Here is a 17,271-nt window from a genome sequence, read left to right as displayed (position 1 = left end):
TGTACCCAATATGTTGAAAACAAAAAGGTACACCTATTATCCAAATACTGACTGTATTTGCCTATAGCAGCACCACAAAATAATAGACTTTAGATGAAGCAGGTGAACATGCAACCACAACACTTCAAAAACGTTTGACATGAGATCTTCTCTAAGCTTTAATGGAATAGGTCTCTGAATGTGAAGTAGACAGCAACATCTCCACCATAGGCATTCACGTCTTTTCCGTAGTTACAGTATATGCCTATATTGCTACAGCTGTATCATCTAAGGAATTAGCTAAGTGAGTTTCAGAGATGGCCAGTATATGAATGTTATCCGATGTTAGCAAGTTACTGAGTGTACAAAACATTAGGAACGCCTGCTCCTTACAAGACAGACTGACTGAGTGAATCCAGGTGAAGGCTATGATCCCTTATTGATGTCAATTGTTAAATCCACTTGTGGGAAGCATTGGAGTCAACACGGGCCAGCATCCCTGTGGAACGCTTTCAACACAGTGTAGCGTTGTGAATTAAAGCTGTTCTGAGGGCAAAACGTTGTGCAACTCAATATTAGGAAGGTGTTAATGTTTTGTAAACTCAGCGTATATTAATATGGGCTATTCTAAGGCATCTCCTTGGTAGCTTATCGGAGTAAAACTATATATATTTACATGCGTGTGTGTGTGTGTGATGTTGGGCTGAAGCTACTGGCCCTGAGACTTGGCTCTCTCATTCCTCCCAGTCTTTTGGGAGGGAGGTTCGACAATGAGCCTGTTGAGGGAGATGTAAGCAATGTTCCCATGCTCTCTGGCAGCTTTCATAACTGGGATAAGTTGTTTTTCCGACTCTGGCGCACAGCTTCAGAGAAAGTCCTCTTTGAGGACGATTCCTCAAAGTTCTTGGCTCTGTCATTTCTCCCAAGCTTTTGCAAGGGAGGGTGGACAATGAACCTGTTGTAGCGGATGTAAGCAATGTTCCCATGCTCTCTGGCAGCTTTCATGTCCTTAAACCTCAGGAACTTGACCACTATCGGTCTGGGTCTGTCACCTGGGCCGGGTCACATGCTTTCCAGACCTGTGGGCGTGTTCCACCTCAATCTCCGTATGATCCATCTGCAGCTTTTCACTGATCATTTTTCGTACTTTTCAGACTCGGCCCAGTTCTCATGTGAAGACTCTGGTATGCCGTTCACAACCATGTTATTCCTCCTGGATTGTCCCCCTAAATAGTCCGTTTTCCCAGTCATTGTTAATAAGGATTCATGCTAATGTCATCTCGAGAGGACTTTGTTTGTTGTCATCATGCTGCATGTCTCTTTCAGGACATACACCTCTCCCTTGGAGAACTGCAAACTGTTCTTACATTTCTGGACCTCTCCATTAGTATCTGGGCTAAGCTCATTTCCTGTTGTTCTAACAACTGCTTGTAAAAATAATTTTTGTTCATTTAAAAGATCAATCACCTGTGATAGAGAAACACCGTCCTCTCCATACCTTCCACCTTTGGCTTTGGATGCCATGGTAGCAATGTAGGACAACGCTGGTACTCCACGCAGTTCCAGACAGGGCCGATCGCAGGGCAGATTTAAACAGAAACAACCACCAGGGATTTAGACGGCCACTATCCGCAGTCCCAGCCACAAGGTCTAACCGCATCGCGGACTGTGTTCAAGCTGTCAAGGAAACCTTGCTACGCCAAGCAGCTCTTCAAACTTTAGGTTGGCAGGATCTTAGGAAAGATATTAGTGGTCCCAGAAACTGAGGCTAACCTCGTCACGGGATCCAAATTCAAAAAGGTAGCTAGTAACCAAACGTTTTCAATAGAACACTTTTTCAGAGAATTTCAAAGCAACAAACCGAGCTCTCCCTCGTTCCATGTTCAATATGTGATGTCCATACCCTAACCCTAATTGTAAACCTAAACCTAACCCTTGTGGGGACCGGCGAAATGTACCCACTTGTCTGAATGTTCCTTAATTTACTAGTAAAACCAAAAACATGCGCACACACACACATTCTCACCATTCTCAGACTGCCACCAGGTCTTGAGGCGGTTGGGGGCAAAGGTGGTGACCAAGTTTTCGATGCTGTGGCTGGTCGTGTGGTTCAGCCTCTCATCATACATCTCCCTGGAGTCACACACAAAACACTTCTTCTCCTCCTACAGAGAGAGAGGGAGGAGAGAGAGAATATGTCTAAGTACTGTGAAGAACATAATCATTTACCTCTGATTATAGAGCAAGAGTACATATGTTACCACTTAGTCTGTCATCACCATTGTCTGTGCGTGTGTGTATATCCTGTAGTGTAGATAGTTTATTCTACTCTCTAGGTTCACTACCCCTCTTAGCAGCAGGTTTGTCTGCTCTCCAGATGGTTTGGCCTACACACACGGATTCTGAATTCTGTCTTCCACACACACATATCCTACTCTCTGCACTGTATCTTTCCAACATGTGTGTGAGTGAAGATTTCACAACCTCACAGTGTGACTTTCACAACATTCTAATTTTATTCAAGCGGTTGCTGTCTAATCTATCTGCACACTCAAGTTTTTACTGTGTTGAAATGTGACCAACTGCTGGTACAGCTCCCACTCCCCTGTAGGCAAAGACTGCTCCCAGATTTTTTGGCACTAGACCCTCAGGGGGGCTCTTCTCCTCATCCCCCGTTCTCCTCCTCGTTACGATGACTCATCCTAGAATGTTCCAATGTTTCGTTAATCGTTCCACAGCCCATAACCACCCCCTTCACATTCTGAAATAACGGAATACTCCCGATCACGCTCACTCCCCATTATAAGCACACAGGGCGGTGACTGTGTGGCACACAATGCTTATTGTGGAGGGAAATGCCAAGACTCCTACGCAGCACAATTCCATAGAGTCTCTCTCGTACACACAAATTGCCAAAACATTACACTGTAATACACCATTATACTATTTTTTGCAACACAATTAAGTGTTTATCATGTACAGTACCAGTCAGAAGTTTGGACACACCTATACATTCAAGGATTTCTTTATTTTTACTATTTTCTACATTGTACAATAATAAGATATAAACTATGAAATAACACATATGGAATCATACAGAAACTAAAAAAAAGGATTAAACAAATCAAAATATATTTTATATTTGAGATTCTTCAAAGTAGCTACCCTTTGCCATGATTTCTATGTTAAATGACCTGAAATTAAATAGACCGAGAATAGAGCTACAATGTTACTTTTGTACCTGCCGGCGGGGCAGGAGTAACAGCAGGCGAGAAGTGCACAGTATCGGTCTCATCTCCATGCTACTGGTTTGTAATGCTCGTTACTTTCAACAAATGTACCATCAGCCATCATTTCATGTTTGTGTCAATTTGAATCAATTATGCTATAGGTATAGAAATGTATGAAAATGAACCATGCGTCAACATCGCAATGCAACAACATTATTTTGCCTTACAATAATAGACTAAAATGGATCACAAAATAGCTATTGTGCATTCTAAAAGTATTCAGACCCCTTGACTATTTCCACATTGTTACGTTACAGCCTTATTCTAAAATGGATTAAAATGTTTATTTTTCTGTCATAAATCTACACACAATATCCCATAATGTCAAACTAAAAAAACAGGTTTTTAGAAATGTTTGCAAATGTATTACAAATAAAAACAGAAATATCACATATACATAAGTATTCAGACCCTTTACTTGAGTCTTGTTGGGTATGACGCTACAAGCTTGACACACCTGTATTTGGGGAGTTTCTCCCATTCTTCTCTGCAGATCCTCTTAAGCTCTGTCAGGTTGGATGGCGAGTGTCGCTGCGCAGCTATTTTCAGGTCTCTCAAGAGATGTTCGATCAGGTTCAAGTCAGGGCTCTGACTGGGCCACTCATGGACATTAAGAGACTTGTCCCGAAGCCACTCCTGCATCGTCTTGGCTGTGTGTTTAGGGTCGTTGTTCTGTTGGAAGGTGAACCTTCGCCCAAGTCTGAGGTCCTGAGCACTCTGGAGCAGGTTCTCATCAAGGAGCTCTCTGTTCTTTGCTCCATTCATCTTTCCCTAGATCCTGACTAGTCTCCCAGTCACTGCCGCTGAAAAACATCCCCACATCATGATGCTGCCACCACCATGCTTCAACATAAGAATGGTGCCAGGTTTCTTCCAGACATGACGCTTGGCATTCAGGCCAATGAGTTCAATCTTGGTTTCATCAGACCAGAGAATCTCGTTTCACATGGTCTAAGAGTCCTTTAGATTCCTTTTGGCTACCTCCAATCTGGAGTGACTGCCTTCTGGTCACTCTACCATGAAGGCCTGATTGGTGGAGTGCTGCAGAGAGATGGCTGTCCTTCTGGAAGGTTCTCCCATCTCTACAGAGGAACTCTGGAGCTCTGTCAGAGTGACCATCGGGTTCTTGGTCACCTCCCTGACCAAGGCCCTTCTCCCCCGATTACTCAGTTTGGCCGGGGTGGCCAGCTCTAGGAAGAGTCTTGGTGGTTCCAAACTTCTTCCATTTAAGAATGATGAGGCCTCTCTGTTCTTGGGGACCTTCAATGCTGTAGAAATGTTTTGCTAAACTTACTCAGATCTGTGCCTCCTCAAAATGAAATTCCTTCAACCTTATGGCTTGGTTTTTGTTCTGACATGCATTGTCAACTGTGGGACCTGATATAGACAGGTGTGTGCCTTTCCAAATCATGTCCAAACAATTGAATTTACCACAGGTGGACTGCAATGAAATTGTAGAAACATCTCAAGGATGATCAATGGAAACAGGATGCACCTGAGCTCAATTTCAAGTCTCATAACAAAGTTTCTGTTTATGTTTTGTTTATTTTTTTGCAAAATTTCTAAAAACCTGTTTTCGCATTTAAAAAAAATCCATTTTAGAATAAGTCTGTAACGTAACAAAATTTGGAACCGATCAAGGGGTCTGAATACATTTTACGTTAACCATAACTTCCTCAACCATAACTTTCTCATCTCACTTTAATGGGGATGTAGTAGGAGATGATTTTCACCATTTTCAATGACTATTCATGCGTAGCCCTACCAATCAGGTGTGCTCCAGCTGTCCTTGTCATGCGCACTCATGTCTTGATAGAATAAATGTTTTTTATTCTCTTCACAAACTGCAAACTCATCATGCTAATCACATTTCCATGGCTTGACACGAGGTAATTGACCCCCAGAATCATAAAGATATATATTTTTATCCACTAACCTGTTCATAAAAGCTTACCTGAGAAGCTGATCCTACAATTCAATTGATTAAGTCTAATGCTAATGACATCATATAATTTTCAAACCTTCAGTCACATGTTGATATTTTGCAAACATTATAAAAGCAATATGAACTAGAGGAGACAATGGCTTTGTGCTTAAACATTTTATTTTATTCCAGGTCATCAGCTAACATTGTGTTACTTTCGTCACACCCGTCTCTGCTATAACTGCACCCAGGCTAACACCCAAGGCTATCTAGCATGATACTTGAAACCTACAGTCTGCCGGGATTTAGTCACTAGATGGGTTAAGAAAATGACATGTTGAACCTTAAACAACCATACAACCCCCCCAATTAACTTATTTTTATAACAAAGGGAAACATGGTTGGACTGGCCAGTTGTTTTTGCAGGGAGCTCGTCCTTCTCATTAGGAACGTGGTGACTTCACTACTTAATTCTAGCTTCTGTTTTATCTGAGAAAATGGGTGTGTTACTTTCATCCCAGCTCTCCCCTACTACAAGCTGTGTGTTGCTCTGTCTGTATGCTATGTCTTGCTTGTCCTATGTTGCTCTGCATGTGCTCACTGCTCAATGATTGTCTATATTGTAATTGTTTTTAATAACCTGCCCAGGGACTGCTGTTGAAAATTAGCCGGCTGGCAAAAAACTGCACTTTTATTGAAATTTACATGTATTAGAAATGTTGATTAATGTTCACTGTCCCTGTAAAAAATCAAATAAATTCAAATTAAATGCAAGTTAAATTAGCTGGCTAGACTAATTTAACAATCTAAAAAAATGCTTTTCTGAAAGGTGCTAATTGAGTGACTGTCAGTTAAAACGGCTGAGTCACAACCAAATTTCAAAATTGCACCTTGTGTATTCTACTATTCAAACTCTCAACAGTTGAGAACCAGACTGAGATCATAAATAAGCAACCGCTTATGGCGGCTGGGGAGCCTAAGCAACTGCTTATGCCCACCCTGTCGAGGTGTAGTACACCTATCTGTGACCCAGGTGCGAGGTGTCTTACCTCCAGGTGACCAACAATGCAAAAGCGTTCAGGCTTCTCAATGCCGCAGGTGGAAGAGGCTGTGAGCTGGTGCGCACGGCCGATCAGCAGGTCCCCGGTGGCGGGGTAGCAGCTCCCCTCAGTGCACACATCCCCAAACTCCGGCAGCTGCGCAAAGGACCGCCACCAGAGGGCTGCCGGACAGAAACAACATTGAGTGTAGCTGATGATGCTGCACGGGCGAGCAAAACATGTCTGGAGTATAACTCTCCATGCAACTATTATGCTATATACCTAAACTATTCCACAGTTAAAAATCTGTACAAATATTTTTATTTTCGATTTAAGAGGCGTCTCTCCATTGCTACCACAGGCTCCCTTTAGTCTAATGCATCACTGGGTATAAAAACATAACGGTCACAAGGTAGGCTTCCAGTTAATTTAATTGAAATCACATGGACTATCTTTCCAATCGATCCCTGTGGCGGGACTGTTTATGAAAACAGGCTGCTTATGTTCGGGAACAACAGCGACTGTGGGAAACAGTTGTTGACTGCACTAAACAGCCTCTGTAAACGATAGCTAGTTGAAAATAATGTGCCCAAAACATATTTAAACAAGCATTGTGGACTGAGACATCTGACATGTATAAACTGTTGAACACATTTAGGATGTTTAAATAATGGCTTACAGTTCCTCATTATAGGGTATCCGTGGTCCTGAATAAGTGACAGTGAAAAGTAACATTGAAATGAAACTTTGACGGCAACAGAAAATAAAATCCTCTATTGGATCTCTTCACATTTGACTTTTCCTCTTAAGACAATACTTGGCTTTTGGCTACGCCTCAAATGCATTGAGAATACTTTAGCTAGCTACCTGCGCAGTAGGAAAAGACGAAAACACTTCCATGTAAAAACAATACTTACTCAAAAGTGATGCGATGAGCAATATCAACATTTTCGAGTGTTAAACATTGATATTTATCCGTCGGGTGGTTTTTGGCAAGTCCTGAAGCAGTTGCGTGCGTGTGTCTGTGTAACTGTTCTAGGAGGTCCTGGCGAGCCCCCAACTACACACCCCACGCGTTCCCGAGTCCCAACCCTCCAGCCTGGGTATGCAGCGCAGCGTGCTAACGAAGATAAGCTCACCACATTCAGCCAGGACTGTCTTTGATTAAATAATACAAGTAAATTACTTTACTTTTCATCTCGAGATAAGTCAACAGACTGCTCTAGGTGTGTTGTCAAATCAAAAGTTGTGGCCAGTATGCTTGTTTAGGCTACTGAGAACATAAGAGCATATCAGTCGGTCTGTAGGTCAGACAGACATCGGTGTAGCTCTGCAATGCACTGCTGCACATACATTACCTGCCATGTTTCACACGATCAACTTCACGGTTCTTCTGACTGACCCCAGAAGGATAGTTGGGTACTTTACCATGTCAAACGCAGAACTCCACATCCGTCTCTGTCGGGCAGAGGGACACACACAGGGGCCATTTTTTTTTGTGGGGGTGGGGGGCTTATTTAGCAGTTGGGCACAGATGGGTGATAGCTGAAAAATCCTATTCTGTCAGATTCAATCCCCTATTGGGCTAAACCCTGGACATGCTTGTCGTTGAGTTGGACACAGTTATGGCAAATGGCAACCGAGACAGGTGCCCATAGTTACCCTTCAGGAAAATAGACACAGCATCTCCCAGAACACTGAAAGTTAAAGATGATTCCCTCAGTGCTGAAGTAATTTGCCTGGATTTTGTCTGAATTTTGAATGGTAAAATCAAGAGGTGTTTAGTTTTATAAGACACCCTATTCATCAAGTTCAATGGAGTTTATTTTAAAATTCAGACCAGGATTTCCCAAACTCAGTCCCCACCTGGGTGCACATTTTGGTTTTTAACCTAGCACTACACAGCTGATTCAAATAATCTAAGCTTGGTGAATTGGTTATTTGAATCAGCTGTGTAGTTGTAGTTAAAAAACCAAAACATGCACCCAAGGCACGAGTTTTGGAAACCCTGGTTTATACTGCAACCTATGTATGAAACATCTCAGAGCAGGAGTGCTGATCTAGGATCAGTTCTGGCTTTCAGATCATAATAAGATTAAATGGACAGGGGGATCCTTATACAAGATCAACACTCCTACTCTTGAGACATTTGGAACACAGCCACCAAGACTCAGCAATTGACCACAACTATACGTGCCTTGTGCATACATCACCCTCGTGTGGAATATTGAAGAACTGCAAGAGACATGCCAAATAGCTCTCTCATGCTCTCAATAACAACATATTTATTGTTCATCCTCCTCCGATTTATTATAATCATCATAGACAATACATTTCCTCATGAATCAAAAAATAGAATCAATCATCTGTGTACTATGGCAGTTAGGTTTCAGGCACAGGTCTTAACACTATTGGCAGGTTGAAACTCGTACAGTTCAGTGAATGAGAGACTGACCCACTATTGTGGACACTCCTCATCAGCCCTCAAGTTATGTTGTACAGCTGTGTTCACTGGTCTGATGACTCTCACTGATGACTCTCACTCATTTCATAAATATTACTCCTTAAGAGTATATTGATGCACCCAAAATACTGTCAGTTTAAGATAAATATCTGTTTTTTTATCTTGGGCTGTCTCTCAATCCACCCCATCCGCCTATGTCGACATTCCACATCTGAGGTGGAAGGTGACTGAGCTACAGTGGTGTTTGTCAGACCGAGACATCTAAAAGAAAATCACTAAATTACATGGCAAGACAGGGGTCACACACTATAAGATTCTTCACTTGGTCGTTAAGAGTGGTATCGAGAATCCTGTTATGTATAATTATTAGCTTAGACGAACCCTCCCACCCACTAAAATAATTAGACTTAAAAAATTAAAAAATACATTAACACTTTATATTTTAAGTTATAGCTTAGTCAATCATACTAGGCCCTTGATGCTCCCCGGGTGTGACATCACAGCTTGGCCTGAGGGACAGAGTCGGGGCTGGGGTAGAGGTGTTGCCGTAGGAAGCAAAGGATCTTCTCCCAACAGTCTTCCTGAGCATCGGCATGCGGCTTGGTGTACCCTCCCCACAACATGATCACTGCAACACACACACACAATCATTATTACATTGGAGTGAACAATTGGTTTACATATATATCTTAGTTCAGGTGTGTATACTATATGTGTGAGCATTGTGTACAGTACCTTTCTGTCGTGTTTGCTGCATTATGAAGTTGCTGGCTCTGAAGTGGGGTGTGTAGGGCGGCTCAATGAGGTGTCCAGCATCAGGGTATTGTAGAATGGTCAGCAGGTGCTCGTTACCCGCTGCACACATCATCTGGGTCATCTGCAGGTGTCGTGGAAAACTGTCTCAGAAATAGAACACTCTTACAAGAACTTGTGAATTCAATATAGACTTTAATACAAAGTAGCAAAGCTGAGCCCTTCCATGGAAGGACCCTATCACAAACGTAACAGAGCCGAGCCCCTCCATGGAAAGAGACCAACTTCTGTTATTACAGAGTCCTGCCTTTATAGGATTCTGTCTTTGCATAACGTATAGAGTCCCCTCCCTCTATATGAAAGTAGCGTCCCTTGACCTTTCTCCATTATTTCATTTTCATCTCAGAACTTGCTTGTTAATATATGTTCCATTCCTTATATAGCCATTCTGTCTCAGCTCTTCAAAGTGGAAAGCCTAGATGCTGCTAATATTGGAAATGTAATCATAGTCATGAGTTTTGCTCCCACACAGGTCAGAGGTCACATTCAGCATCAATCACAATTATTGATTTCATAGGAAGCTTGTAATCATGTTTGTGTGTGTACTCACGTCCTTAGCAGACTCCACTGTGGCCCAGTTCTGATCATCCTCCCCGACGACCAACATCAATGGACACTTTATCCTCCCCATCTGTCAGAGGACACGGCAATGAGTAAACAAACCCACTGTGTGTGTTTGTGTGTGTTGACTTACATCCACTTTCTCTCCAAGGTCGGTTGGGATAGGCAGAATGATGTCTCTCCAGACCACACGGCCCTCTTCATCAAATCGGATCTTATGCCCATCCCTGGCAATAAATAATTGTGTTTTTAGTCTCTATATCTTCATTTGGGCTGTATGTCACAAGCTTCATAATCACGGTACTTTACACCTTCACTTTGAACAGTTTTGGGTTTATTTATCATACTCACTTGTTCATCTTTCTAAACACCTCGCCGATAAACTTGTTGACAGGGTTGACGTGACTCCCACTGATACACACAAAGCATTTGGGCTGGAATACACACAGTAAACTCATAAGCATATACACATGGTCAGTGTTGGGACAATAACGATTACTGAATCTGAATTCACTCTATAAATACAAAGCTCCAATGTGGAGGAAAAAGAGGAGAGTGGGAGGGAGAGGCTCACGCTGATGTCTTTGGAGTAGGCTGCCAAGTTGAGGGCGACTGACGCGCCTAAGGAGAGACCAAACAGAGCAACTCTGTCCTTCATCACCAGGGGGTGCTCCTGCACAATCCTGAACGCTTTCTACATAACAGAGAGATGGAGCTCAAGTTCAAGTGATAAGGCTACAATGTAGGACTCAATGTAGCGGATGTGATGTAATATAACGTGAGGTGATGTAATATAACAGTGAGTCTGGATAATGGGTCACAGGAGGACTCTGCCCTCTCAGGGCCGTTTCTGAACATTAAGACAAGCACAAGCATGTAGGCACACACACAGAGTATGAGACTTACCTCAAAGTAGGTTTTTGATTCGATGTCTGAGGTTCTGTTCTTGTCATGGGGAAGGTACTCTAGCGCCATGGAAACAAAACCGTGTGACGCCAGGAGGCCAGAGCGGTACTCCACCAGCCCCCCACCCCCTCCCCACATATCCAACACCCCAGGGAAGGGTCCAGGACCTGGGGGTAAAAAGAGGGTCCCTCGGACTCCATGTTCCCTGATGTCAATTCTGCACACACCCGGTGCCATGTACCATCGTTCTGTGACAACGGTCACTAGAGGAGACAGCTTGCTGAAGCCCTCAGTCATGTGCCCACTGTACACAGAGATGTGTACCACCATAGGAGTGAGGACATCCATCTTTCTCAACCTGAGTGACAGAGAGAGTTTATTTGACTTGTCCAGCCGGGCCCGGTCACCCTAAATGATGCGTTTATCCTATGTAAAATTGACCGCAAATATTGAATTGCATTGGTGTATTACCTGAGGCCTGTCCGACTGCCTGGAACAGGCTGCATGCTCCACAGTAGACCCATGGGCTCTGCTCCTTCATATGTTCCTCCAAGACTGGCATCCTTAGCAACTACATAAACAACAGAAAAGAGAAAGAGGCTGGAGTTCCTGACTTGGACTTCAGAGTTGGATGACCATTCAAAACTATTTTTTTTCTACTCGGAGCTCATTTTTTCAGAGATGTCAGTTGTAGAGGTTGACTGATTATGATTTTTCAGCACCGATACCGATTATTGGAGGAACAAAAAAAGCTGATACTGATTAATCTGCAGATTTTATATGTTTGTAATTAATGACAATTATAACAATACTGAATTAACACTTATTTTAACTTAACTTAATACATAAATCAATCAATTTAGTCTCAAATAAATAATACAATATGTTCAATTTGGTTTAAATAATGCAGAAACAGTGTTAAGTAACAGTGCAATATGTGTCATGTAAAAAAAGCTAACGTTTAAGTTCCTTGCTCAGAAAATGAGAACATATGAAAGCTGGTGGTTCCTTTTAACATGAGTCTTCAATATTCTAGGAATTATAACTCATCGACTATTTCTCTCTATACCATTTCTATTTCATATACCTTTGCATGTTCTTATAGGCACTATAGTATTGCCAGCCTAATCTCGGGAGTTGATAGGCTTGAAGTCAAACAGTGCTGTGCTTCAAGCATTGCTAAGAGCTGTTGGCAAACGGAGTAAAGTGCTGTTTGAATGAATGCTTACCACCGCTCAGTCAGACTGCTCTTTCAAATCATAGACTTAATTATAATATAAGAAACAGACAGAAATACGAGCCGTAGGTCATTAATAGGTCAAATCCGGAAACTATCATTTCGAAAACAAAACGTTTATTCTTTCAGTGAAATACGGAGCCGTTCCATATTTTATCTAACGGATGGCATCCCTAGGTCTAAATATTACTGTTACATTGCACAATCTATGTTGTGTCATAATTATGTAAAATTCTGGCAAATTAATTACGGTCTTTGTTAGGAAGAAATGGTCTTCACACAGTTCGCAACGAGCCAGGCGGCCCAAACAGCTGCATATACCCTGACTCTGCTTGCAGTGAACGCAAGAGAAGTGACACAATTTCCCTAGTTAATATTGCCTACTAACATTAACTTCTTTTAACAAAATATGCATGTTTAAAAATATATACTTCTGTGTATTGATTTTAAGAAAGGCATTGATGTTTATGGTTAGGTACATTTGTGCAACGATTGTTAAATCATCACCCGTTTGGCAAAGTTGAAGTAGGCTGTGATTAAATGATAAATTAACAGGCACCGCATTGATTATATGCAACGCAGGGCAAGCTAGTTAACCTAGTAATATCATCAATCATGTAGTTAACTAGTGATTGTGAAGATCGTTTTTTTTATTTTTTATATAAGATGCTAGCTAGCAACTTACCGTGGCTGCGAGGAGCCACAAGGTCCTTTTGATGCTGCACTCACGTAACAGGTGGTCAGTCTAACACGCAGTCTCCTCGTGGATTGCAATGTAATCGGCATCCAAAAAGGCTGATTACCGATTGTTATGAAATCTTGAAAATCGGCCATGCCGATTAAATCGGTCGACCGCTAGTCAGTTGTCTGTGGACTGGGGCTCCCGAATGGCGCAGCTGTCTAAGGCACTGCATCTCAGTGCTAGAGGCGTCACTACAGACACCCTGGTTCGATTCCTGGCTGCATCACAACCGGCTGTGATTGGGATCCTATAGGGCGTTAAATCCCCATCCCGTCGTCCGGGTTTTGTAGGCCGTCATTGTAAATAAGAAATTATTTTACTAGGCAACTCAGTAAAGAACAATGGTTAATTTTTTAAAAAAGTCTCAAGCACACTGAATGGGGCTTTCAAAACAACTGGGAACTCTGTGAAAAAAACCAGAGGTCAAATAATGAGGTCAGTGATCTTCAGGTAGGAAAGTCAGAGCTCTAGAAAGAGGCCGAGTTCCCGACTTGGAATTCCAAGGTTGATTGACAATTTTCAATGATTTGTCCTAGTCGGAGCTCGTCCCAGTTGCCTTGAACACACTGAAGTCAAATATTTCCAATTTCAGAGTTCAGTTGTATTGAACTTGGCATTAATGTGCTTGGGCGTGTTCATTGGTCACGCCTTTCACAGTGTTGCATTTTAAGACTGATCCTACTCAGGACGACAGGTCCACTGCATGACCTTCACAACAACCATATTGGTTTTAATAACATCTATTTTGGCATCCTTTACTCAAGGCTTGCTGTGATGTTGTACTAACTTGATAGCAATAGAGGGCAAACTAGCAGGCATAAACATTGGCCAGCATCTGCTATCGCATATTATTATATTATTATTATTATATTATCTCATGTTACAGCGCATGCTGATCTTATTGGCAACCACCAGGACAACGTGTAATTGAATTAAACAAGAGTATGGGATTTCATACAGAAGTTAGGCCACGGCTACATCCAAGAACACGGACTATAAGCCCGTTTGGCGGTCACAAACCTACCTGTCACCGTGCCTTGGCCGTCGCTGGTGTAATGGCCAAACGCCTCCCAAAGGTCCTTATCCTCAGAGCGATGAAGGGAATGTATTGTCACTGAGAGCGCTGGAGGTAAATTCCTCACAACTACCTGGATCTTCTCATCCACGAGCCCCCGCGTTGGCTGCACTGACAGAAGCGGGAAAGTCCCAACCATGGTGGACAAACACCTGTAGAAAAAAAGACAGAAATCAAACAAACATTGGTAAAGATGGTGGGATTGACATCCCATTTGTCTTGGCTTTAACCTGTGAAAATCAAATGTATTTATATAGCCCTTCTTACATCAGCTGAGATCTCAAAGTGTCCACATTTACCTAGACTAAGTTATTCGACAATGACAAGTCAAAGACATGCTTACATAGAAAACCGCTCTGTGTAGTTACATAATTCTGGTGCGAGTAGATACTCGTGCAGGAAAGTACAAAGTCTGTGCGGCACTGCTCACAAAGTTACAGCAACTAGAAACCCATAGCGATGAACTGTAGGCCTATGCATGATTCATCTTCACAAAGGTGGCAAGATTTTTCTCAAAGGACTGTTACTTACTTCACCGGTTAATAACAACTTAGACTTGGGTTTACGCACTGTTTGGTAAAAGGGTCCGCTTAATAAGCGTCAGTCAGCAACACTAAAACGGTAGTTCCGGGTCTCTGAATTTCTGACATTTTCAAAATAAAAGTTCCTCACGTAATATAAAAGTATAATTAAACTCAAAAGTCTACCCTCACGATACACTAATTTCAATGGAAGGAAAGCAGAGAGGGCAGGGGACCTTTGGGTGAGGGAGGCGGTGGAAAATATAAACTTTTCCCAACTTTATGCAAATCACCAGCGGCGATTGCAAAAGATGTAGAATATGTTACGAATTTGCAGGACATATGATATGTTACAAATTGTAGATAGATGGCTAATATTAAATAGCTGGCTAACGTTAGCTAGGCTAGGGGTTAGGATTAAGTTTAGGAGTTGGGTTAGAGGAAAGATTAGCTAAAAGGGTTAAGGTTAGGGGAAGGGTTAGCTAACATGCTAAGTAAGCTAAAAACTAGTGGAAAAGTTGCTAAGTAGGTAAAATGCTAAAGTTTTCTGTGATGAGATTCGAATTTGCGAACGTTTTCGGTTGTTAGACGTCGGTGTTATAGGCCCATCCACCCTGACAAGTAACTATCTGTTTTATGTAACTATAACAACTGTAACACATATTAATTTCAGTCTCCCGGATTTCGTTTAATTATGTTACATCTAGTATATAAGACCAGGCTGCAACACGTGGCTCTATCTTTTGAATAGTTTAACCTACAAAATATTATGCCCCATCACTGAAATTTATGAACACACATTTCAGGAACACATTATGTACATTTTATTTATTTATTTTACCTTTATTTAACCAGGTAGGCAAGTTGAGAACAAGTTCTCATTTACAATTGCGACCTGGCCAAGATAAAGCAAAGCAGTTCGACAGATACAACGACACAGAGTTACACAATAATACAGTATAAACAAGTCTATATACAATGTGACCAAATGAGGTGAGAAGGGAGGTAAAGGCAAAAAAGGCCATGGTGGCAAAGTAAATACAATATAGCAAGTAAAACACTGGAATGGTAGTTTTGCAATGGAAGAATGTGCAAAGTAGAAATAAAAATAATGGGGTGCAAAGGAGCAAAATAAATAAAATACAGTTGGGAAAGAGGTAGTTGTTTGGGCTAAATTATAGGTGGGCTATGTACAGGTGCAGTAATCTGTGAGCTGCTCTGACAGTTGGTGCTTAAAGCTAGTGAGGGAGATAAGTGTTTCCAGTTTCAGAGATTTTTGTAGTTCGTTCCAGTCATTGGCAGCAGAGAACTGGAAGGAGAGGCGGCCAAAGAAATAATTGGTTTTGGGGGTGACTAGAGAGATATACCTGCTGGAGCGTGTGCTACAGGTGGGAGATGCTATGTTGACCAGCGAGCTGAGATAAGGGGGGACTTTACCTAGCAGGGTCTTGTAGATGACATGGAGCCAGTGGGTTTGGCGACGAGTATGAAGCGAGGGCCAGCCAACGAGAGCATACAGGTCGCAATGGTGGGTAGTATATGGGGCTTTGGTGACAAAACGGATTGCACTGTGATAGACTGCATCCAATTTGTTGAGTAGAGTATTGGAGGCTATTTTGTAAATGACATCGCCAAAGTCGAGGATTGGTAGGATGGTCAGTTTTACAAGGGTATGTTTGGCAGCATGAGTGAAGGATGCTTTGTTGCGAAATAGGAAGCCAATTCTAGATTTAACTTTGGATTGGAGATGTTTGATATGGGTCTGGAAGGAGAGTTTACAGTCTAACCAGATACCTAAGTATTTGTAGTTGTCCACGTATTCTAAGTCAGAGCCGTCCAGAGTAGTGATGTTGGACAGGCGGGTAGGTGCAGGTAGCGATCGGTTGAAGAGCATGCATTTAGTTTTACTTGTATTTAAGAGCAATTGGAGGCCACGGAAGGAGAGTTGTATGGCATTGAAGCTTGCCTGGAGGGTTGTTAACACAGTGTCCAAAGAAGGGCCGGAAGTATACAGAATGGTGTCGTCTGCGTAGAGGTGGATCAGAGACTCACCAGCAGCAAGAGCGACCTCATTGATGTATACAGAGAAGAGAGTCGGTCCAAGAATTGAACCCTGTGGCACCCCCATAGAGACTGCCAGAGGTCCGGACAGCAGACCCTCCGATTTGACACACTGAACTCTATCAGAGAAGTAGTTGGTGAACCAGGCGAGGCAATCATTTGAGAAACCAAGGCTGTCGAGTCTGCCAATGAGGATGTGGTGATTGACAGAGTCGAAAGCCTTGGCCAGATCAATGAATACGGCTGCACAGTAATGTTTCTTATCGATGGCGGTTAAGATATCGTTTAGGACCTTGAGCGTGGCTGAGGTGCACCCATGACCCGCTCTGAAACCAGATTGCATAGCAGAGAAGGTATGGTGAGATTCGAAATGGTCGGTAATCTGTTTGTTAACTTGGCTTTCGAAGACCTTAGAAAGGCATGGTAGGATAGATATAGGTCTGTAGCAGTTTGGGTCAAGAGTGTCCCCCCCTTTGAAGAGGGGGATGATGGCAGCTGCTTTCCAATCTTTGGGAATCTCAGACGACATGAAACAGAGGTTGAACAGGCTAGTAATAGGGGTGGCAACAATTTCGGCAGATAATTTTAGAAAGAAAGGGTCCAGATTGTCTAGCCCGGCTGATTTGTAGGGGTCCAGATTTTGCAGCTCTTTCAGAAC

At 42.4% G+C, this 17,271-nt stretch overlaps 2 protein-coding genes across 7 annotated transcripts in view; both read right to left on the bottom strand.

Annotated features, from left to right (window-relative positions):
• LOC118365929 (laminin subunit beta-1-like) overlaps positions 1–8,097 on the bottom strand; it is a 39,894-nt gene extending 31,797 nt beyond the window's left edge. Inside the window, exons 1-5 of one of the 3 annotated variants that reach the window (XM_052491825.1) lie at positions 7,896–8,097; positions 7,592–7,691; positions 7,151–7,391; positions 6,243–6,415; positions 2,006–2,144 (exon numbers count right to left, since the gene is read on the bottom strand). In XM_052491825.1, coding sequence (XP_052347785.1) covers positions 2,006–2,144; positions 6,243–6,415; positions 7,151–7,181 — 343 coding nt within the window. In that variant the 5' untranslated portion in view covers positions 7,182–7,391; positions 7,592–7,691; positions 7,896–8,097. The remainder of the gene's footprint in view (positions 1–2,005; positions 2,145–6,242; positions 6,416–7,150; positions 7,392–7,591; positions 7,692–7,895) is intronic. The other 2 variants (XM_052491826.1, XM_052491827.1) reach the window with 2 other exon arrangements.
• A 390-nt stretch (positions 8,098–8,487) lies between these two features.
• On the bottom strand, positions 8,488–14,784 carry LOC118366188 (peroxisomal succinyl-coenzyme A thioesterase-like). 4 transcript variants are annotated; one of them, XM_035748670.2, is made up of 10 exons: positions 14,400–14,784; positions 13,981–14,183; positions 11,449–11,548; positions 10,978–11,335; positions 10,646–10,765; positions 10,423–10,505; positions 10,205–10,298; positions 10,061–10,141; positions 9,433–9,574; positions 8,488–9,325 (listed from the first exon to the last, which is right to left on the bottom strand). In XM_035748670.2, coding segments are annotated over exons 1-10 (1,314 nt in total). In that variant the 5' UTR covers positions 14,402–14,784; the 3' UTR covers positions 8,488–9,194. The 4 variants fall into 4 exon arrangements, with proteins under 4 accessions (XP_035604563.1, XP_035604561.1, XP_035604564.1 ...); XM_035748668.2 differs by having other exon boundaries at positions 14,375–14,783; XM_035748671.2 differs by having other exon boundaries at positions 14,563–14,783.
• Positions 14,785–17,271: the final 2,487 nt, after the last annotated feature.

The sequence above is a fragment of the Oncorhynchus keta genome, chromosome 33 (assembly GCF_023373465.1).
Source record: "Oncorhynchus keta strain PuntledgeMale-10-30-2019 chromosome 33, Oket_V2, whole genome shotgun sequence".
Lineage (NCBI taxonomy): Eukaryota > Metazoa > Chordata > Actinopteri > Salmoniformes > Salmonidae > Oncorhynchus > Oncorhynchus keta.
Note: the sequence above shows the minus strand (reverse complement) of the source record. Positions and strands in the feature narration are given on the sequence as shown.